Source organism: Pundamilia nyererei, unplaced genomic scaffold, assembly GCF_000239375.1.
Source record: "Pundamilia nyererei isolate P.nyererei 1_Seehausen unplaced genomic scaffold, PunNye1.0 scaffold00184, whole genome shotgun sequence".
NCBI lineage: Eukaryota > Metazoa > Chordata > Actinopteri > Cichliformes > Cichlidae > Pundamilia > Pundamilia nyererei.
The window spans coordinates 617,659-639,536 of NW_005187585.1; the positions used below are offsets into that span (position 1 = coordinate 617,659).

Genomic DNA, 21,878 nt, shown 5'->3' on the forward strand with positions numbered 1-21,878 from the left:
TGAGATTTAGAGATTACTCTGTTTCCCAGCATGAATTTCAACGTTGTGTTCAGATTTACACAGATTCCAATCACAACAATCAAACCTGTTTCTCAAACACCCACTTCTACATTTTTTTCCCCCAGAAAACTCTTGTTAACGAGCGCTGGCTTTTCTTTTATTCCCAAGGTCAGGAATTCAAATTTAAATATTTGTTTTTGCCACTTCTGATCTGATCTTCGTTCAGCTGATTAGGGATTTTATTCTTGAACCCCTTTCAGACATCAAGACAGTTTGTACCAAGAGTTTACAGTAACCTGACCTATTTTTAGAGGCCGGTGCCAACTGTGAATGAATTTTTATTGACTCAGCAAGTCCAAATCAGGGTAATGAGCCTTTATGCCATGTTTCCAGTTTTACCCTTGTCTGAACTTTCCCTTTTTGTCCATGCAGACAACAATGAATGCGCAACAGACCCCAATCTGTGCGGCTCCAGTGGCGTCTGCCAGAACACGCCAGGCAGCTTCAATTGCGATTGCCAGCGGGGATTCTCATTAGATCCTAGCGGACAAACCTGCGAAGGTCTAAAAACAATTTGTTCCAACCCAGCATCAGCTGATTAATCACAGGAAAAGACTCTGAGTAATTTTGTGTTGTGTGTGTGTGTGTGTGCGTTTGACAGATATGGATGAGTGTGACGGCAATCACAGATGCCAGCATGGCTGTCAGAACTTAGTAGGTGGATACAGGTGCAGCTGTCCCCAAGGCTACCTGCAGCACTATCAGTGGAATCAGTGTGTTGGTAAGTTATACCGCTGTCCATGAGGATGTTCCAAAATTCTTTCATTTTGGAACATCCTCATGAATAGGTTGCTAAAATATCAACCATATAGCCTTGAAGTTCTCCAATAGAGTCTATTTTATTAGAAAATCTTCTCAATTTATTGTGTTAGTGCTAATGAACGATTGAAGTAGGTAAAAAATCAAATAAAAGGTAGGGTAACATCAAAAATGCATTTGGTATGTAAAATAAGTAGGAATAGCTAAGTTATCGAGAAAGCAATTATATGTACTGTGTGTGTCCTGATGTGTGCACCGCCAAATAAACAAGTGGTGGTTAGTTAAATCTCTAATTTTAGTTTGAATGTCTGCACATATTTACGACATTCATTGCAGGCTTTCCCAGTATTGTTTGTCTCTTTTAACTGGAATGACCCCGTGTTTGTTTACTTCCCGTCAACTTCCTGTGACCCAGATGAGAACGAGTGCCTGAACAGCCAGATCTGCGGGGGAGCGTCGTGCCACAACACCCTGGGGAGTTTCCGTTGCCTTTGCCCCACCGGCTTTAACTACGAGCAGACCAGCGGAGGCTGCACGGACGTCAACGAGTGCTCCACGAGCCAGAACCCATGCAAGTTTGGCTGTTCAAACACGGATGGAGGCTACTTATGTGGATGTCCACCTGGGTACTTCCGTGCAGGACAAGGGTAAGTAAACGAGCGACTGCGGTGGTTACGTTTCCTCTGTGTTTATAGGTTACTGATGACTTTACTTTTGCTTTCAGACACTGCGTCACAGGTTTGGGCTTCACAAGTCCTGGACAGGGAAGTGAAATGGAGGATAATTCCCTCTCACCCGAGGCCTGCTACGAATGTAAAATCAATGGCTATCCCAAGAAGGGACGCAAACGTCGCAGCATTAACTCAACACAGGAAAATCCTCTGGAAGACATGCAGGTATGTATGAAGCCCACTGTCCCCTGTATATTTTTAAGAGAAATTGAAGGTTTTGAAAAGTTGATGGATTCTGTAAGAGACACTATGTTTATATTTCACTACTTTAAGTCTTAATAAAATAAATAAATGAAGGTCCCTGATTTCTTCCAAAGAGTTTTCCCCTCTATAGCAGGGAAAGGCCTTGTAACAGAAATGGGACCAAAACCTTCATGTAAAAAAAGGAACAACTTTGTGAAAATCAGTATTAAATGACAGATCTACCAACCGATTACAAGTCTTTTTTTTTTTTTTTCATAATGTCTCCGGCGTCTAGTCAGACTTTAATTAACACTGATTCACAGATTCACTCTGCTGTGTTTGCACACGACTTTACTATTAGACATCTTTAGCCTCTAAACTCAGCCAGACCACATTTTCTCTTTGCAGCTAACTGAGACAGAGGCGGTCAGCCTGGCCAGTGTGGACATCGAAGACACTCTCCAGTTCCACCTGAACATCAGTGACCTGAGTAACCGCGACCACATCCTCGAGTTTACCCCGGCCTTAAGCACACTGAGCGACCATGTGCGTTACAGCATCGACTTCGGGAATGAGGAAGGCTACTTCAAAATCAACCAGAGGGAGGGTGTCAGCTACCTGCACTTGAGCAAGAAGAAGGGCCTCGTGCCAGGCGCATACTACCTTCAGATCAGCAGTATGCCCCTCTACAGGAAGAAGGAGCTGGCTGAGCTGGAGGACCAACATGATAAAGACTACCTCACAGGACAGCTGGGAGACATACTGAAGATGAGGGTGCAGATCATGCTCCATTAACCATCACAAGACTGAGAGAGGCGGATGTTGCCAGCAGCTGCTAATCCAGTGTCAAGCTCACAGTCCCTCCTGAAAAAGGCCAAACATTTCTGACTCTGGTTCAGCAGCTAAGGGTTAACGTCTACTCACTCGAAGGGCTCGCCACCAAAGAGACAAGACGGGGGTGGGGGGATGGACTGTTCTGTGTCGTTTGATCACCAAAGATGATTCTGCATATCATAGGTACAATTTCTGTGGAAAGTATCCACCGAAGGTGTGAAAGATTCCAGTCGAAATAAAAAGCATATCACCCCGACACACCACTCCAGCTGCGTTTCAAGCACTAGAGGGTGTGGATAGGGTTTGTAATTGTATGGTTTAATCTTGTATAATGATATGTGGAATCGGATGCCGCATTGAAGGGCTTGTGGACTGCAGAAAGCTCTAAGGGCCAAGTTTGTTTGTTTTCTTAGAACTCAGCTTAAGTGGCGGGGGGATAAAAAGAAAGAGGCGAGTCCCAATAGTCTGAAATAAATTCATTTCCTCCCCTCAGGTAAATAACTATCAAACCTGGATACACACATTTCTTTGTTTCCCCAAATAAGGCTTAGGAGAGGAGAGGAACCCATTGTGGACTATTGAGATGTAGCTATGTCGGAGGTTGAACAACTCCTACCGCGTATTTTTGAACTATGCTTTTCCATTTTCCTACTGACTAGAATAATTCATATTTACTGGTGCTAGCAACACATCCACATAGACTTTTGAATGCACTCAGTAGTGAACAAGGCACAATCCCATTGGCCTTTCTTAAGGTTTCGTGTCTTTGCAACAGTAACAGCTAGCTTCATAGCCTGCCTGCTCTCCTCTATACTACATGTAAATTGTGTTTATACTGTAATAATCAATGCCACTTTTAATCTATGAAGCTTTTGTAAACTAGAGGATACCCCTGGAATAGAGGGGAAGGGGTTGTAATGGTGCTTATAATGACCAACTACTTCCTTTGTAAACTGTGTATACATACAGACACACACACACACACACACAAACGCACACACAAAACACATTGATGATGCCAAACCTGGGCCTTCATGATTATGCACTGAGGTCTTCATGGCCACATATTCTCTCACAAGTCAAAATCAGTGCTGCATTGCAATGGACCAGCCTGACACCAGTCTGTGTTCCATGTACACATCAGTGAGGGTTTAGATGTAAATTCACAATAAAAACATTTTTGGAGTACATGTACTCACTGCTGTGTTTCCCCCCCTTTATCTGAATTGTATTACCATTGTAACCAAGTTGAGCAGGCACCTATATGTCCTCTTTCTGCACACGTCTGTATTAAGTAAAGGGAAGTTACCAAGTCTCTGGCGGATGAAATAGTTTGAGCAGATTACATTCTTGTGTATGACTGCCCCCATGTGGCCATATGGAAGAATAGCTTTGTTGAGAATTTATAACTTTAGTGAACTTTTATTAGGAACGCATGGTTTTAAGTCCCAGCAAAACTCTAGACTCAAATATAAAACAAAACTTTATTTCTTATTTTATCAAAGTTAAGACTAACATTTTAAAAACACATGAGGGTTTCAGTTGGTTCCAGTTGATCCAAAACCTCCAGCGCCACGGTCTGTTTCATCGAGTGTCTAAAACAGAAAAGATAAATAAATAAAGGCAAACACTTGGATTTAAAGACTAAAACTAATCTGAAGAAATACACAAGAAAACAAATGCATTATTAAACCTTTATTATTTCTACATAGTTTTCTTTTTCCTACTCTGAACACAAAGCGACTTCTTTAAGCAACCTTAAAGAAGACTAATTTTCTGGTTCTGAAACTCAGAGGATGAGATTCAGCTTTATGACAATTTCTGTGTCACTTGTAGTGCTGTTCACGTTCATTTTGTTTCACAGACATAAGCCTAGACATCTTTAAGTAGAATAGCCTATAATAATTCAAGAGCAACCAAAGAATGGCAGCTTCTAATAGCCACACAGCTGAAGCTTCGCATCTTTTCATGACCATCTATGTTGCACCGGTTTTAATTAGATCTACCCAATAAACTCAACTTTGAATTTACCTCTTGCTCCACCAGATCTGGGTAGCAGATCTTCTCACACACCAGCTGAGCAACTCTGTCGCCCTTTTTCACTGTAAGGTTAAAAGGAAGCAGATGAGATAACCTTTAAATCTGACTGATCGATAAAAGTCTTCATATCAAGCGTTTATGTGTATACTTTCATTATTAAGCTCCAATAGGCTGAAAAGTGTCAACAGTAAAAATATTATTTATTTTTTGGCTTAAATGAAATATAAGCAATATATGTGAAGCTCAATTGATCATTCTCAGATCACTTTTAGACCTTTTTTTGGTCTTCAAGGTGAAGCCAATAGCTTAAATAGTCTTTCACACAAATAGCAATTCTTTTTTTTTTTTTTTTTTAAATCACAAATTTTACTGATAAATAAAAGCTGATAATTGCATCATTCTTTTAAAGTATCCAAGTCTACTTTTGTACCATACTGCATCTATATTAAGTGGAGCGCATGGATATCATCCCCTAATCTGATTACTTTCATTGGTTACTGTAGTGATGAAAGACTGACAATATACATTATTGCCACCATAACTCACCTTCAAACGACTCTTTGCCAAAGTTGAACAGCACAACACCAACATTTCCTCTGTAGTCCTCATCTACAACTCCAGCTGAGGAGAACATGCGACACATAACACAAATTAAAATGTCATGTCTGTACACTACTGGGGCTAACTTGCAATGATTAGGTCAGATAGCTAGCTAGCTCACCACCAACATCAATGAAGTGTTTTGCTGCCAGTCCAGATCTTGGTGCTGGGGAGGGAAAAACCACAAAAAGACAGTTACAGACGACCTGGTGTTTTACAACTGGTGCACAAACAGGAAAGACTAACACGAGTTCACACAACAGATAACTCAAATAAAATAAAATAAACCCAAAAACAAATAAAAATTGAATAGCAGAGAGACACTCACCAACTCTCCCATAGTAGCCATGTGGAACTGCTATCTGAATGTCTGTCTTTACAATGGCCTTATCCATAGGAGGAATGGAGTAATTACACGCACTGTTAAGTAAAGACAGTAAAGGTAAGCGTATCTGCATTTTTAAAATAATAATTTAAGTTAAAGGTACAATCAGACTTAAATATACATGCACACACATCAACAGTCACAAATTAGGCATCTAGTGAACCTAACCTAACAATTTCAGTTTAAAGAGTTACTAACCTGTAGAGGTCATAACCTGCTGCTTTAGCTGAGCCTCTGGTCGGGGTCGTAGCATGTTCAGAAAGTTTTGCAAATTTGAGGACAGGTCTTTCCTCTGCAGGGTTTGTTTCTGTCTTTGTTCTCTTTAATGGAGAAACTGCAGAAGCATCTGTGACTTCTAGGACGGGCATGTTGGCAAAGTATGCACAATTAAAAACTTACAGTACAATAAAAAATTAAAACCTACTAAAAACTAAGTAATTGATCATTAAAGGACGACACTACAAACTTCCACCAACAATCTGCTTCAGTGTGTTCCCGGGTCTGCGAGATTATTTGTATGAGATTCCCGCGTTCAGTCAAAGTAGTTAACGTGAGTTTTCTCGCGAGAGTTACTAATATAAACATTTCGAACTTCCGGTGGAAAAATATATCAGCCTACAAAAATAAAAAGGAAATCGTTGACATAAGCCTTATACATTATATATCCGAACAAAGCAGAATGACTGTTTCGCTTACGTGGTTCGAACACGACAAACAAGAAAGAAAAGAACATGACCAAACCAAAGCAGACAGTTACAAAACGCTAGGCAGGCTAGCAAAGCTAATGCCACTAAGCACTTCCTGGCGTGTCGGTCATGGTGGTGTTATCGCTCGTAATTTCTTGCTTGCCTTTATTTTTAGTTGTCATTTGAAAGTGCAGTTCTTTCCCCAAGAAACGCGGAGCAGCGTTAAAAACCCGCGAGCATAGTTGAAAGTCCTTCAGCAGTATTCGGGCCATACTGTTAATAATTTCGTTTTGCAGGTTTCGCAGGTTTCGCAGGTTCACGAACGCCGCACTCCCTCCCCCCGTGTCTCGGAGCAGCTCTAAGCTTCAGCAGCGTATAAAGTACCCAAACGATTGGATAGGCTAGAACCAAGAAACGAAACACGATTTATATACTCTTCGTCGTATCGACTCGCAACCCAGTTCTGGTTGATAGGGTATGTTTTTAAATATAAATTTAATTTGCTGTCACAGCAGCCGGGCTAGTTCAAATCGTGGCATCAGCACCGAGATTTGGCATTATCCCCAAACGCTGCTGCATCATACCCAAAATGCTGTGCAGTCATCTCCAAAGAGCAGGACATCTCCTACTCCATATGCCACAGCATACATGCCGCCGTAGCATCTGAACGTGCTGGTATCACGATTTAAATCAGAATCAAAATATTTTATTAATCGCCAAGGAAATAATGTCATTACAGTTGCTGTAAGACAATAACAGTAACAAACTGAACTAAATTTAATAATGTAAAAAGAGCATGTGCAAAAGAGTCTAACTATTGCACTGTGTAGTGTGCATTAGATGGGCAGGATTACTGTGGCCCCTAGAGAGTTTGTACATGCTTTGTCTCTAGGGGCCACCGTACAGGATTGATTTCTTGCATCGTTCTTTGGTGCATTTGGGTAATTTCAGTCTTTCACTGAATATTCTCCTGTGACTGGCCAGCATGTCATGGCGAAGGTGGGAGGTATTATCCACCATTGTCCTTATCTTGGACAACACCCGCCTCTCTGACACCACCTTAAGGGAGTCCAGCTCCATCCTCACAACACTACTGGCGTTTCGGATCAGTTTTATTGAGTCGATTGGCATCTGCGACTGACCACAATAGCAGGGTGGTATTGACCACAATAGCATAGAGGATGGTACTGACCACAACAGACTCGTAAAAAAATCCTGAGCATTGTCTGACAGATTTTAAATGATATGGTATGATCACCTTAATTCGTCAACACAGCCTGAATTCTTCAGGCATTTTGAAGCTGTTTTTTGGAAACAGCTTCGCTCTGTTCTCTGGCAAGATGATTCCGTGCTACTTAAGTAAAGTTAAGGTCCAGGATCTGGTGAGGCCAATCCATGACTAGTGGTGCTGTTTTTCTATCTAGGTATGCTTTTACTGGATTGGCCATGTGTTTGGGATCTATTTAAAAATTAAGCTATTGGCAATCAGATGCTTTCCAGATGGTACTACATAGTAGCTCAAAATCAGATTTTTCTTGGTTCTTGAGTGTATTGATTTTGACAGAATCCCATATATCACAGGCTGAAATGCAGTCTTAAACCACAGCCTACGAATGGCTATAGACACTCATTGTTGGACTCCTTGCCTTCTCTGTATACAGTGATGATTTGAACCAAAAGTGTCAAATTTGTTTCCTCAGTCCATAAGACCTGGTACTACTGATTTGATCTTGTGTCATTTGGCATACCTCCATCTAGTCTCCCTGGTCACAACTGAAAGGCCAGATGCATCTCTCATATTCTGGATCAGCTTTTTAGGAATTAAGTTGTCTGTTACAGTCTTTTTTTTATGCTTGAATGATTCCTAGATCACTGTTAAACAACTTAAACAAACAAACAAAAACATGGTCAGGTACAAGGACTGGCCTGAAAATGACTGAAAAAACAGCCGATGTTCAAAGATCATACTCAGAGTATCTATATCCCTTTATCTGAGAACAGAGTTGAAGTTTAAGATTTTCTCCTTTGAATTCAATTCAATTCAATTTTATTTATATAGCGCCAAATCACAACATAAGTCGCCTCAAGGCGCTTCATAGATACAGAGAAAAACCCAACAATCATATGACCCCCTATGAGCAAGCACTTGTCAACAGTGGGAAGTAAAAACTTTTAACAGGAAGAAACCTCCGGCAGAACCAGGCTCAGGGAGGGGCGGCCATCTGCTGCGACCGGTTGGGGTGAGAGAAGGAAGACAGGATAAAAGACATGCTGTGGAAGAGAGACAGAGGTTAATAACAGATATGATTCAATGCAGAGAGGTCGATTAACACATAGTGAGTGAGAAAGGTGACTGGAAAGGAAAAACTCAATGCATCATGGGAATCCCCCGGCAGCCTATGTCTATTGCAGCATAACTAAGGGAGGATTCAGGGTCACCTGGTCCAGCCCTAACTATATGCTTTAGCAAAAAGGAAAGTTTTAAGCCTAATCTTAAAAGTAGAGATAGTGTCTGTCTCCCGAATCCAAACTGGAAGCTGGTTCCACAGAAGAGGGGCCTGAAAACTGAAGGCTCTCCCTCCCATTCTACTTTTAAATACTCTAGGAACAACAAGTAGGCCTGCAGAGCGAGAGCGAAGTGCTCTAATAGGGTGATATGATACAATTCAACTGATGGTGAATAGTTTGTGTTGGATCACAAATTTTAGCTCTTTCTGTGGGTTAAAAGTGGTTAAAAGGGGATTCACATTCAGTGTAATATATTCATAGACACATAATATAATCAGGGAGTTGTGGCCCAATACTGACCAGTTATGCCTGTATAGGTGTGTTTTTTTTCTTGTTTCTTTAAACTGCAAAATTTTAACTACAGCAATTAAAATAATAGTTTTAAAGTGCGCTAAATTATGTTTGAACTCTGTATTGTTGATGTGACACAGCAGATTATGGCTACTGCCAATGGTAAAGGTCGTCTTATTTGCTGATAGGGAAGGCTGATCTTGATTTGGCTGATATGTAGGTGGCATGTGCAGCTTTACTTTTAACTCAAAAGATCTTTTATGGTTTGCAATGAATAAATATGTCTGGTGAAGGGTAAACATCATTATTGTTAAACCTTAGGTTCTGCTGACTACTTTCAAAGTGTGCATACTTTTTATTCCCAGTGTGCCAAACTGTATAGAATAATCATCATAAAATGAGAAAATACCCAAATGATGTCTGTAAGGTACCAAGTAAGATACTATACATTTAAAATAATAGACATCTAATTTATATACTGCAGTATATACCCCATTTCCCCCTCCACTGACACATTTCTCTGGACATAGAACATCTGACACTATAAATAAATATAATATATTCACATAAGGAGACATCACAAATGTTTTTAATCTTTATTTCAGCTGATTAACATTATGTGCTTAAATAGATAGACTAAAATAGGAAGGGTAAAATTTACAGAATAATCTGATTTATAATGTTCTACCTTATTCCATTGCCCTTAAAAAGTGTACTATGAAAGTAACATGAAAAATATTGAAAAAATGTCACGTGAAAGGTAAACATCTGTATAATGGCAGCAGTGTATTTTACACAGTGAACATAACAAGTGTTTAAAAAAGAACTGATAATAAAGTTGCCAATAACAAGATGTTGATCATTTCTAGAATACACACATCTACTATATACAATTATTTTACAGTCTGACATTGCACAGCCGTGGTTGTGTCTCTGCCTTTGTTTATGAACTGATTTGAATTGATTTGACTATGTGTTTTTCTAAGCAGCTACATTCATATTTGGACACATTTCACATTTGCAAATTCAATTTCGGAAATACAGACTTGTTGTGTGTGTGTCCTTTCTTAGAGGGCATATATATATATCTATATATATCTCTCTATATATATGCTTATATGCTGGAGTTATCCACAAATGCTTGATTGTGTTACACTTTTCTGCTGGCCTGGAAGACTAAATATTCTTGTACATTTTATTTAAACATGGCTTGTCATTATGGCAACACCATTCCTTTTCCTTTCTAGCTATATCACACTCGGATTGTTGGCAGGGAGAGTGCTCAAGAGTAGAAAGTTAGCACGCTCTTGTGGTTGCCTCTAATGAGCAGGGTGGGTGGAAGGTCCTTTGTCAGGATGTCCAGCCAGGCCATGTAGAGGAAATCAGAGATCGTTTCTTTACGAGCTATGGGCATGCTCCTACAGGGGGTCAACAGTGTAAACAAATATGTTAGACATTGTTCTTTCAACACTGGATTAAGCTTGGTAGTGTTATTCAGACAATATATACTTACACAATGATTAAATTGGCTGATCTGGAGTGTTCCTTGAGGAGCTCATTCAGTCGTACCTGGAGGTGTGTCTGTAACCAAGCGACAGTTATTTTTTTTTAACAATAAATTTTTTATTTTGTTTATATTGATATGAAGATAATACATGATATCTTCACTGTAGCCTGTGTAAGGTTATTACTTAGTGTCAGTGCTTTTTACCTTCTCCTCAAACTCGCTTAGCTCTTTGTCGGTGACCTTCCAGGGCTGCTCTTTCTGCAAGGCTCTAATCTGATCAGCGTCTTTGGACCCTTCATGCAGACGGAAAGGCTCAATCATCTCCTGTAACTCCTTCAAGCTGGAGAAATGCAAATGCAAATAAGAACATGAGCTTTCTCTATAAATGTTCTTTTTCTCCCCTAAACTTGTAGCATGCTGATATTACAATGTGATTCAATTTTACTATTACTACTTCAGCATCTGGTTCGCTGTTACTTGTGCATGTGAAAAGAAATGGCAGTTACCTTTCAGACCTGGGCTTGATATGTAGGTCATCAAAGACATTAATGTCACTGCAGTTGATTCTAAACTTCTTCAGCAAGCCCTTCATCCTGCAAGTCAAATCACCCCGCACTGATTAGCTGTCCTATACATGTACTTCCTCATTTTGGTGTTAATGCTAAATAGCATTCCAGTAACGTTAGCAGCACATGAATTTTCATATCTTGCCAATTAATGTATCCAGTCTAACTTCCACATATTAAACTGTAATTGATATTGAAATATTAATTAGTTTACTCACTCCTCCTTATCCAGATCACTGCGTCCAGGCTGTCCTGCCATGAAGATCCTCATTTTGCAGTCTTTCCACTTCTTCCTGGTAGTGAGGATGTAGGGGAGGAGCAGTGTAAGACCTGAGAGAAGAGAAGCACATTTTTTATTTATTGGTCCGTGTTGCGTCTTTCAGAGACTACTACTTTTTAAAGATTTGGCTTGTTTCATATATTTTTGTCTCCAGTGATATCGAGGAGAATGTTATGGATTTGTGTGCGCCTATCTGTTACGAACTTCAGGCAGTGTTCATAAAAATGATCCAAGAATTACCTCCGTCATCAAACAGCCACCACACATCAATGGTGCCTTTGGGCTGTTTCTTCTTGAACTGAAGACTGGCTTCCACCAGCTTCTCATTCATTTTGGCAACCTGTGGCGGTGGAGAGCCACACACCGACACTGGGAGAGAGAAAGAAAGGGAGAAAGATATGAGAGCAACAGCAGGAGGGAATATAATTCACTGTAAAGTCGGATATGAAAACTATCACAAACCAACATTAAGAGATGACTCTACATCACCAGAAATGGCCGTCTCTCAAGTTTAATGCTCCAATGAGTAGGGTGCATTTTGTATACTAATGACTGCCTTGTCTCGCTGTCTTGCCAAGATGCAGCTCAGGGATGAGTGTGTGTTGGCGTGTGCGTGTGAAACAGAGAAAGATTGAGCTACAGGCTGCAAGCACCCTCTGCTGTCTGTCTGTCTAAAAGATGCTCTTCAAAGTGGACAAAAAGGAGTGTATTATTGGATTACAGCCTCAGGGGCCTCTTTAGTGGGAATGGCGGATTCAATTATGTCTCAATGTGAGCACCCCCCCCCCAAAAAAAAAAAAAGAAAAAAAAAGAGAGTCATTGGTTTCATTTATTAAATGTAAGCTATTTGAGTCTGTGTGTGGAGGAGACTGAAAAAGAGAAACGTGCTTCCACATATTAAGAGATCACATTCATCTTTTGATGCAACTTTTTCTTTAACCCTTTCAGGCATAGTGGTCGCTACAGTAGACAGCTATTCAAAGGCTGTTTTCTTGTATTTGTGTCAGTGTTGATGGTATACTTGCACATAAACCACTACATTGGACACTAATGTGTCACTCCATCCCCTGCCACCCACTGGTCGTTTAACGTTACTGGAGATATATGACGTGTTTCATTGTAATTATTGTTATTTAACCCTGTTATGCATGAATTATGACAATCTCAATCTGGATTTTTTCATTAAGTATTTTTATTTTTCATACCTAAAGATGAATGTAAATGTGAGGCTGTCATACTTCGTGCATGAAAGGGTTAACCATCTCAGGCTCAAATTAAGTTTTTTTGTTGCTAATGCACAACCAAGTCCGGCAGTGGTACTTCTGAGTAAAAAAAACTCATAAGATATGTATGTGGGGTAATCAGGTTGTTAGTTTTTAACTGTTGCAAATCAGCAACGTCTGCCTTGAGAGGGTTAAATAGGAGTTAGAGACAGTCGTAAGATGGGTACCTCTGGTCGTGAGCACTTGCTGAGATGACTTCCTGGATTTCCTGAATAGTCCTTTTCCCTTCCCTCCATTTGGCATCATCTCATTCTCCAGAGCCTCTTGCTCCTTTGCTGCCCTTAGCATCTCCTCTGAAAAACAGAATGGGAAACATGACTGTGTATAGGTGTTACACAAGGTAGGATCCCTTTTCTTATTGGAAAACAAATCTGCAGAGACACAGCTATAAATGGCATTTTTTTTAAATATCTTATCTGTGAACTACCTGACCGTTGTAAACCTTTATTAAAAGCTTCTAATCTACAGAACAAAGTATCTCGGTTTATCAGTGTTTTTATTATTATAAAGGGTTATTGTGAGTTGTTGTGACAGATGTACAGCAGTTTCTTACAACAGTTTTTCTTAATTTCTTGGTGGTTTGTTTTCTCTACCATGGGTATGTTGATGCTGGAGCTCTTGCGGGTTAAATAATTTAAAGCCTAAAGACAATATCATACAGACCTTCTGCCTCGACAATGTGAGACACATCCAGTCCCTGGTTCACCCTCAGCATTGCGGTCCCGTATTCAAAGTCAAATGCATCGCTGTCAACAAGAGAATAAGGATGCTAGTTCAAACACAGATCTCCTGTTTATGCTTAATTACCTTTATGCTTAATTACGGAGGTTGTGCTTTCGGTAGTCTGTGGTGTACATGTGTGTCATATACAAATACAATAGCTCAAAAACTTTTGAATGAATTCTAATGAAAAAGAAAATCTGGCTTACATCCACTAAGAACTTCAAGGTCAACTTCATGATTAATTCGCTGAAAATTGACAAAAACCCTTATAACCCAGAAACTATGACACTTACATTTGGTGTGTACAGTTGGTGTGTGTGAAATGCATAATTTAAAATATGTCACATTTGACCTATGACCTCCCCTTTAAGGTCATTAGATTGATCTGAAGGTCAAAGTGAGAATAATGCTATATAGAGTTATTAAATGCTAAGTTTCTAATTGCCATTTGCATTAACAATGTGTAAGCATATGGGGAAGGATATATGGGCATTTGAAATATCACATTATTATGGCTTTGTAATGTACATTATAGGAGCAGGTTATAAATGTTTAAGTACATAACAATGTGAATACATCCACAATGTTTATTTGTATGTTCCTAAAGATTTAAATGGAATTTACTGTGAAATAAATGCTGCACATGTATTATAATGACATATTAAAATAGATTTCAAATGATCAAATAAAAGAAGCCTACACTTTGCACTGGTTTTTTACTGCACTGCAAACTTCATAAAGTACATTTAAAAAGCACAGAGAAAACAAAATAAATGAAATGATAACTCTCAATGTGCTTCTCATTACTGAGTGTGTTATTGTTATAAAAATGTATGTGTGTGTGTTTATTCGGCACTTACTGAAGTATTCCCACGTAACTCTGAACTGCTTCTGCCCCGGCAGTCCTCCAGTTTTTCTTGAAGCCTATCATTAATGTGTTAGGCTTCATACGGCCAAGACCAGAAGCCTATGAGGAAGATATAAAATCCCAAATCTCAATGAGCTGTTAAGTGAAGCAATACAGACACCATGTTACCCTGGAGTTATAAAACCGAGTGTAAAACCTTGATTAAGAGAGGGAGGGGGGAATGATTTCTAGAAAGCTTAAAAATTTCCAAGCGAAATAGACTGTAAGGCTGTTTTACTGTCAGATCACTCAGCAGACCTCACTTTATCTTTGCCGGAGCTCATCCAAATGCAGTGTTAATCAGTTATAGCTTTTAATCTGCCGTGTTGTTTGAAGTAAGCTATCCGGACAATCATAAGAGGCCTTATCTCGACGGTGCAATAGTCTGAGCCATACCACTGTTTTTCCGCTCCGAACTTTTCTACTGCACATATGTCCTGGCCAGATTTTTAAGACAGCTCTAGATCAACAGATGTAGGGTGTTGTTTGGAAGACATGGGTCAATAAAACCTGCTTCTGTGAATCTGCTATCATATTCTCATCAAAACTCACGTTACACATTAATACGCTGGATTATTGTGGGTTAACTAGATTTTTTTATTTACCTCTTAAATAAATTATGACCATACTGACCTGCAGCAGACTCTCAGCCCCTTCTCTGAAGTTGTCACAGGCCACGGCAGCGTAAAATGCCTTGCGTTTTTTGTTCTTAAGCCACAACTGGTTCTTCTCCATTGCATTGTTCATCTCGTCAACGGTCTCTGATCTGGGGCCCTGAGGAGATCACACCATACGGCTGAATGTAAGCGTTTTTGTGAAAGGGAAAAGCGGTCCATCTTTTTTTATATTCAGAAAGTGCACCTGACCCTAAACTTTAGTCTCAGACAGTTGGCATTTCCCTCATTCCTACTTCACATTCTTTTGAACATCCACTGCATGCTAAGTCTGCACTCTGATGAATTACATTTGCTTGATTTTGCAAATCTTAATATAAATGTGAGGTTGATTTTTTAAATCAAGATTTTAAGACTGTCTGAGATTGCAATATTACATACCACAAACACTTCGCAGGTGATGCATAGTCCATAGTTCTTAGAGAAGGAGTGAGCCAGATCAAGGAGAGCCGGCCTGCTTCGTGTTGAACCCGTCAGAGCTAAGATCTGAGGCCTGAAGACGGGAAATAAGAACATTATCTCCTTTTTTTTTAGGTTTCTGAAAATCCCCTTGATTGAAAAGTTTTACCTAACGTAAATTATCTTTGAAACTATTATGATAATAATGTTTCTCATATGTGCTTGCAGGAATTGAGTGCAGGATTTTACCTGAAGTTCTTGACGTGATCCTCCACGCCTGACAGAGATAGAGCATTGCTGACTGCACTCACAAACGTCACCGCTTGCGTGGACGAACCCCAGTTTACATCTGAAGATAAAATCAGCCCGGACAGGTTAGCTCTACTTCTCCTGTTGCACAGCAAAAATCCTTCCAAGCAATCAAATAAGCTCACCGGGCTTCTTCACTGTGACATATATGTAGAGGAGGAATTCAATGCCATATGTGAGCAGAGCAGCCCACCAGTTGATAACAAACATAACAACGCAACAGAGCAATGCTCCCATCAGGGACAGCCACATGTTATAGTATTTATATGCCGGTCTCCAACCTGCATTAAAACAAAGAGCAATGTGAGAAAAGTGATGGAAAACAGACTATATATAACAAACTCCATTAAACATAATCCACTGCTGAAACAGCTCGGTTTGTCAGGTAGTGCTTTATTTCCTAAATATTTGAAGTCACTTATACAAAGTAATGGATTAAAACATTAACAGCAACAAAAAAAGGTAAATGAGGATAGGGACAAGCAGAACTACCTGATTTTACTAACATAATTTTTCCTTTATAAGCTACTTTTTAGACACCCACCTGGAGATTTGGCATAAGATGCATGGAAGCAGGAGAAATTGATGAGGGCATAAGATGCGAGGAAGAAGTTTGAGATGATAGGAGCGATTGTGTTGAGGTCACCTGCACAGACAGAAAATCACATTAAATTCTTTCACAGAGCGGGAATATCAAACTTAAACATGAACCAATATGTATCTGAAACAGGTTTGTGAATATACACAATAAGCAGATTGCTAAGAAGGAGTTTTAACTGTATCACTTGGCATGGACGCCACTTGTCAGATGAAATCTTCCTTTCATTGTTTGGCTTGTTTAGTTTATGTCAGTGATCTGTTGATGTGTGAACGTGTTTTCTGATTCATTCAAACTGGAAGACTTTGTTAGCTATGTGGTTTGAGACAAAGCATGAAATGTTGGTTTAAGGTTGTTGGTACAGCAGCAGCGAGCTCACCGATGAGAATGAAAGCAACAGAAATGATAAATGTGAGGACATAACCACGGATTGGCTCGTTGTTTTTGCCGTGTCCTTTGGCAAAGAAGTGCAGGGCCCTGTAGATGTTGTCTTTACACAGTGCCTGAGGAGAAAAGAAATGATGTGAAGGAAAATATTTTCAGAGGTTAAGAGCAACAGGTTTGCTTCTCTATGACTTTGCATTTTATTGTAGTACATTAAAAAAAACAGTGGCGATCTACTGACCTGGAAGACTTTAGGCGCACTGACAAGGGAAGCCAGGGCTGATGACAGGGTGGCTGAAAATGTTCCAGCAATAATGAGAGGACCAAACCCAGACACCAAGGTCATGACCTGAATCAGAGGTGATGAGAAGATGAGAGCATTACAGATGACGAAATTGAATTCTTCTTAAAAGTTTCTTTATTTAGAAAGTTGTGTACCTGGAAGTTATTCATCAAGCCAAACTTGCATTTCTCTACTTCACAGGAAGAAAAATCGTAGCCGAGTTCACAAGCAACCGCTGTTGAACCGTTGCAAATTACTGGTGTTGTGTGATTTATGATGCTGGATGAGTTGCCTGTGGCATCACGGACAACAGTAGCAGCTGACCAGTCGAAGAAAAGAGCAGATGGATTAATTAGCATTTTTTAGATAATATTTGTGCTTTCAGGACACATTTATATTCAGGGACATACGTGATACTGATTGTATGATCCAGGTAAAACAGTATCTGCCCAAGGTAATGCTATACACAGTTTTACTCATTCCAGTGAAGATTTTATTTCACTGGAGCTGCATTTAATCAAACATGTCACTTACCGACACAAAGAGCCATAGCCAGATAGGTGAGACCAGTGATCAGGATGGCTAACAAGGTACCTTTGGGTAGTGCAGCTTGGGCATCCTGTGAAATAATAAAGATTTGTGTTAAATTATGCAGCTCTGTGCTTGACAGTTAAATACAATGACTTTAAAGAAATGTATTTATGTAAAACAAATAAGTTTGAATTAAAAAAATAAAAACTCTTTATTCAAGCCCATGTTACGTAGCAGTTAATGACCCCCATGTATTACTCTTCTCTGTATGAAAAAGTTACCCGCAAGTCTCCAGAGATGTTAGCTCCAGCCAGGATCCCAGTTGCCGCGGGAAAAAAGATGGCAAATACTGAAAAAAATGTCTCACTGTCCCTAAATGCTGGAGTAAAATTCTCTAAGAAGATTTTGGCTGTGAAAAGAAAGAGTGAGGAGAAACGGCAGGGGTTAGCAGCACTTTGTGAGTGAGTGGGATTATTTGTAATGAAAAATGTGTATCGGTTTGGAGCGGATGTCTCACATCTGTAATTGAAAAACCCCTGGGCTTTCTTTTCGTTGGTTGCAGGAATGACTGTTCCTACAAAAACATTCACTATGGCCACCAGCAGGATAACCAGAAGAATAATTTGCGCCTGTGGTGAGAAACAAATGCAAACAGTTTAAGCTTTTGTACAAGTAAACGAGACTGGTGAACAAACAGCACCGTTTTTTGCTCTAACCTTTGCCTCCCATTCCATCCCAGCAACTGATATACCCAAGAGCAGCACAATAGTAATACAGCCAATGATCCTGATGTCGTTCATTTCATCCACCATGATAGCAGAGTTCTCCTGTGTATGACAAAAAAACCCCCCAAAAAACAATATATCTATATCTATATATCTATATATCTATGTATATGTATATGTATATATATATATATATATACAACAGCCTAATCAATATAACATGTCTCACCTTGAGCAAGTCGACCACTGTCTCAGCAAATCCCACCACATACATGGATACGCCCACTGCATTGGCAAATGCAAAAATAAGACCAATCGAACCACCGAACTCTGGTCCCAAACTGCGAGATATCATGTAGTAGGCACCTCCTGAAATGGCAATGTAACGCACACAGACACATACAGTAGGGAATGATTAATAGAAAATTCAGTGACTGGTTGATTTAATGTCAGGATAAGTTAAATACAGCTTAAAAAAAAAACACAAATAAAAAGTGCTTCAGGAGATCATATTCAGGTGTTGTTTGGAACTTTGTGCCTTTATCTTTTTCTTGAAATTTCGCTGCCTTACCTCCTCTCACCACACCATTAGTACAAATAGCCGACATGGAAATGCCAGTGATGGTGGTGACCACACAGCTGAGCGCAATGATCACAATTCCCAGACCTGAAATGCAAATATGCAAATAATCACTTTTGTAAAGTCCAGCTACAGCACTGCTTAGTTAGGTGTAAAACACTCTGTGTGTGACATGAAAGCTTCCTCCCCACAGTTAGCTTTAAAAGTGCTAAACTTTAACGTCTCATGGGAACCCCATGGGTTACCCCAGCTGATCTATAGGTTCTGAAGCAATGAACAAATTAATGAAGTCATACTCAAAGCCCCACTCCTATTTTTTATTTCTCTCACTTTCTCTCTCATCCACACACACAAACACCACTATCTACCTCTCCCAACAGACCTTGAGCAGGTATAGATCATTAAGGGAGCTCATTAATTATCCTTTAATTATCTCCAATCCCTGCAATTACATGGAACAGCATCGGCACTGGCCTTGACAACACAGACCTCTGGGATCGGTCTGTTTTTGCCCCAGATTATACATTTTCACCAGGTAAATGGATTATTTTTTATTGCGTTCACTGTTTGATAAGGGCTGGAGTTACAGCAAAAGTGCTCACACACACAAAAAAAAACATTACTGTGGGCTTGGTGGCTATTTATGTGTGCGTATGTGTGTATCGTTGCCCCACTCACCCCAGCCTGCTTGACCAAAAACCCAGGACAGACGGATGAACAACATGACACCCCAGATGTTGAGCATGCATCTCACCTGTGGAAGAGAGCAGTGTTAGTCTATTTTTCTCACTGTGTTTCATGATTTATTGTTATTTCAATTTATGGAGTAAATGTCACTGAGCATAATTTGGCTTTTAATTACAAAAAAATCCAATAAAAAAATATGTTGGGGGCCTTTTCTGACCTTTGTGCCCTTGAAACACAAAAGCAAGATCAAAATCATGTCCTGAGCAAATGCAAATCATTCCCAGATTCTGGTCTTGAAAGCGCCACTGGGCCTCGTTGTGTTATCGAGACCCACAGAGCTTCATCTTTGGTTGAGTGACCATGGTTAGATAAAAAAGAAGTAGCTTACCATGACCTAAAATAACTTACCAGGACTCCTCTTATCCAGCCAAACTTTACCATGCCCTTCATATCGTCAGTGGGAGCAGCAGACTCTAAATCGTCAGAGGGGGTTCCACTGCTCCTCTCGCCATCGTCCTCCAATGTGTCTGGGACAGAGATCACCCCGTTCTGGAGGAAGAATGAAAACACAGAAGGAAACATACATTTTCACAGTAACTCGATGGCATTTTTGGTGTTTATATGCACAATCCGCTGCAAGAAAAGGGGCGGCATTATAAAAAGTTGTGGTTTTTGTTTTCTCATGGCAATAAATAGGTGGTTGTGTTTTTTCATTTTTTGCTGGCAAGGGTACTAAAATATCTTCTTTTTTTTTTAAACCATCCAGGGTTGCAAACCTAATTCAGCCAATAAACCTAAATAATCTTACCCATTTCTTAGACAATGTAGCCTTATAATAATTAAAAAAAACAATAAAACTTAAGTGTGTCAAGAGTGCTGGTTGTCATTCAGTTGTAAGAACTTTTGTTGTCCTTTTTAGTTTCACAAGTTTTAAGATAAGGCTCTAATAATTGGACTGTGGCTACTGCACGGATGTTTGAAAGAATAAACATCTGTAAAATATATCACTTCACTTTCTAATGAAGTGTGCAGCAGAGGAGGGAAAAAAAAACCCTGCAGTTAAAACGTCACTGATTTGAATTTGGAGAAAAATGGGTGCAAGCTATTTTCTGCAGAATGGCAGGTTGTGGACAAAACAGGCTTAACAGAGGAGGAGATTGGGTGCCGACCATAGAGGAAAAACAGAGAGATCTTATACATCTCACACATCTACATTCACTCACCTTCTGAAACACATCATGGAGCTCCTGCAGGGACGGTCGCACAGCTCTGTGGCCACTCATGCTGCCTGCATTGCGGTAGAAGTCAATGTGGGGCACGCGGTCCAGAGTGTCATGACCGAAGGCGCTGATCACGGAGGGTCGCACTGTCCTGTGGTCATCGTTGGTCTCCTCATAAACTGGAGGTTCATCCAGGTTGGAATCATAGGCAGAGTTGATGTGCCCCCCCTTGTTAGAATTGAATCTCTCCATCAAGAATGCTGAGGGAGACTCTCAGATTTAAACCGTCAAGGATGAAAGAACAGTCTAGTCTTCAGACATCCAAAAGTTTCAAAAGCGCAGAGAGCTGGATCAACTTGGTGTGGTTGTCCTTGTTTACTGATGACAAGGCTATGATCTATGATCAGACTTGCAGAGAACTCTTCTGATACTCTCAGCTCCTTGCAAATGAGCTGGGTTTCTTTCAGATGGCTTACCTTTATACCATGTATCCCAGGGTCATACACTGGCTGTCAGCTATTGGCTAACTTACTGGATCAACCCTCAGAAATCCGAACAAGGGGTGTCAGATATGTCCTTGCTCCATCGTAAGGGACACAAAGACATTGCTTAACTATTAACCAAGTCATAAACACCAAACGAGAGATAAAGGTGCTCATTGCCTGAGTGCTGGAGAATTGATTACTAATATTATTGTCTGAAGAGTAGGGTAACAGCATATGCTGTTCTGTGGTTGCAGTTTAAGTATAGTATTTCCTCAGACCTATGGATGAATCATTTGGAAACATCCACATGGAAGTTCTCACTAAACAGGTTTCAGACCCATTATGATGTGTATATTGTAAAGAGTCTGAAAAAGATAAGGCTAATGTAGGCCAATAGAAAAATATACATTTCATAACATATGTTTGCAATAAGATATAATCCTGAGGAACGGTGTGATAACAGGAGAATCTACGTGTGACTAGTATACTGGGCCCAGAGTTATATAGCGGATTAAATAAATGTCTCTAATGATTCTCTTTGCTGCAAATTGTTATGGGGGAATGTTAGTGAATTGGCGAGCTCAGAAGAAATGGCCATATTAATGGGGAAAATGGGAGTTAATATAAGACCATGAATAACAGGAACATGCCGGAGGCCTT

At 39.9% G+C, this 21,878-nt stretch overlaps 3 protein-coding genes across 5 annotated transcripts in view; 1 reads left to right on the plus strand and 2 right to left on the minus strand.

Moving 5' to 3' along the window:
• Positions 1-3,761, plus strand: part of fbn1 (fibrillin 1) — a 63,857-nt gene extending 60,096 nt beyond the window's left edge. For both annotated transcript variants that reach the window (XM_005746852.1, XM_005746853.1), the window contains 5 exons: positions 433-561; positions 662-781; positions 1,235-1,466; positions 1,544-1,715; positions 2,142-3,761. In XM_005746852.1, the coding sequence (XP_005746909.1) occupies positions 433-561; positions 662-781; positions 1,235-1,466; positions 1,544-1,715; positions 2,142-2,528 (1,040 nt within the window). In that variant the 3' untranslated portion in view covers positions 2,529-3,761. The remainder of the gene's footprint in view (positions 1-432; positions 562-661; positions 782-1,234; positions 1,467-1,543; positions 1,716-2,141) is intronic.
• Positions 3,762-3,973: 212 nt separating this feature from the next.
• Positions 3,974-6,851, minus strand: dut (deoxyuridine triphosphatase). Of its 2 annotated transcripts, XM_005746854.2 has the most exons (7): positions 6,442-6,851; positions 5,791-5,947; positions 5,536-5,627; positions 5,329-5,373; positions 5,154-5,228; positions 4,599-4,669; positions 3,974-4,162 (listed from the first exon to the last, which is right to left on the minus strand). In XM_005746854.2, exons 1-7 carry the CDS (start codon positions 6,548-6,550, stop codon positions 4,106-4,108), a joined length of 606 nt encoding a protein of 201 aa, XP_005746911.1. In that variant the 5' UTR covers positions 6,551-6,851; the 3' UTR covers positions 3,974-4,105. The 2 variants fall into 2 exon arrangements, with proteins under 2 accessions (XP_005746911.1, XP_005746912.1); XM_005746855.2 differs by lacking the exon at positions 6,442-6,851 and having other exon boundaries at positions 5,791-6,409.
• A 3,372-nt stretch (positions 6,852-10,223) lies between these two features.
• On the minus strand, positions 10,224-21,034 carry slc12a1 (solute carrier family 12 member 1). The gene is made up of 26 exons (XM_013914287.1): positions 20,737-21,034; positions 19,922-20,029; positions 19,505-19,580; positions 18,818-18,913; positions 18,476-18,615; positions 18,238-18,348; positions 18,039-18,150; positions 17,803-17,930; positions 17,525-17,609; positions 17,146-17,309; positions 16,949-17,056; positions 16,703-16,826; positions 16,270-16,371; positions 15,851-16,006; positions 15,666-15,765; positions 15,399-15,510; positions 14,977-15,117; positions 14,297-14,403; positions 13,377-13,459; positions 12,881-13,006; positions 11,671-11,799; positions 11,369-11,480; positions 11,091-11,177; positions 10,789-10,924; positions 10,591-10,658; positions 10,224-10,495 (listed from the first exon to the last, which is right to left on the minus strand). The coding sequence occupies exons 1-26, from the start codon at positions 20,983-20,985 to the stop codon at positions 10,360-10,362; spliced, it is 3,096 nt and encodes a 1,031-aa protein (XP_013769741.1). The 5' UTR covers positions 20,986-21,034; the 3' UTR covers positions 10,224-10,359.
• Between the last annotated feature and the right edge of the window lie 844 nt (positions 21,035-21,878).

Bases quoted from the DNA above. Each gene is read 5' to 3' on its own strand.
- dut (XM_005746854.2), bottom strand. From the start codon at position 6,550: ATGGCCCGAATACTGCTGAAGGACTTTCAACTATGCTCGCGGGTTTTT. The intron at 5,948-6,441 runs GCAAGCAAGAAA...TGCCCGTCCTAG, and splicing joins AATGACAACTAAAAATAAAG to AAGTCACAGATGCTTCTGCA. The intron at 4,670-5,153 runs GTGAGTTATGGT...TTAACCTTACAG, and splicing joins TGGCAAAGAGTCGTTTGAAG to TGAAAAAGGGCGACAGAGTT.
- slc12a1 (XM_013914287.1), bottom strand. From the start codon at position 20,985: ATGGAGAGATTCAATTCTAACAAGGGGGGGCACATCAACTCTGCCTAT. The intron at 15,511-15,665 runs GTAAAATCCTGC...TCCCGTCTTCAG, and splicing joins GATCACGTCAAGAACTTCAG to GCCTCAGATCTTAGCTCTGA. The intron at 13,460-14,296 runs GTAAGTGCCGAA...TCTTGTTGACAG, and splicing joins AGTTACGTGGGAATACTTCA to CGATGCATTTGACTTTGAAT.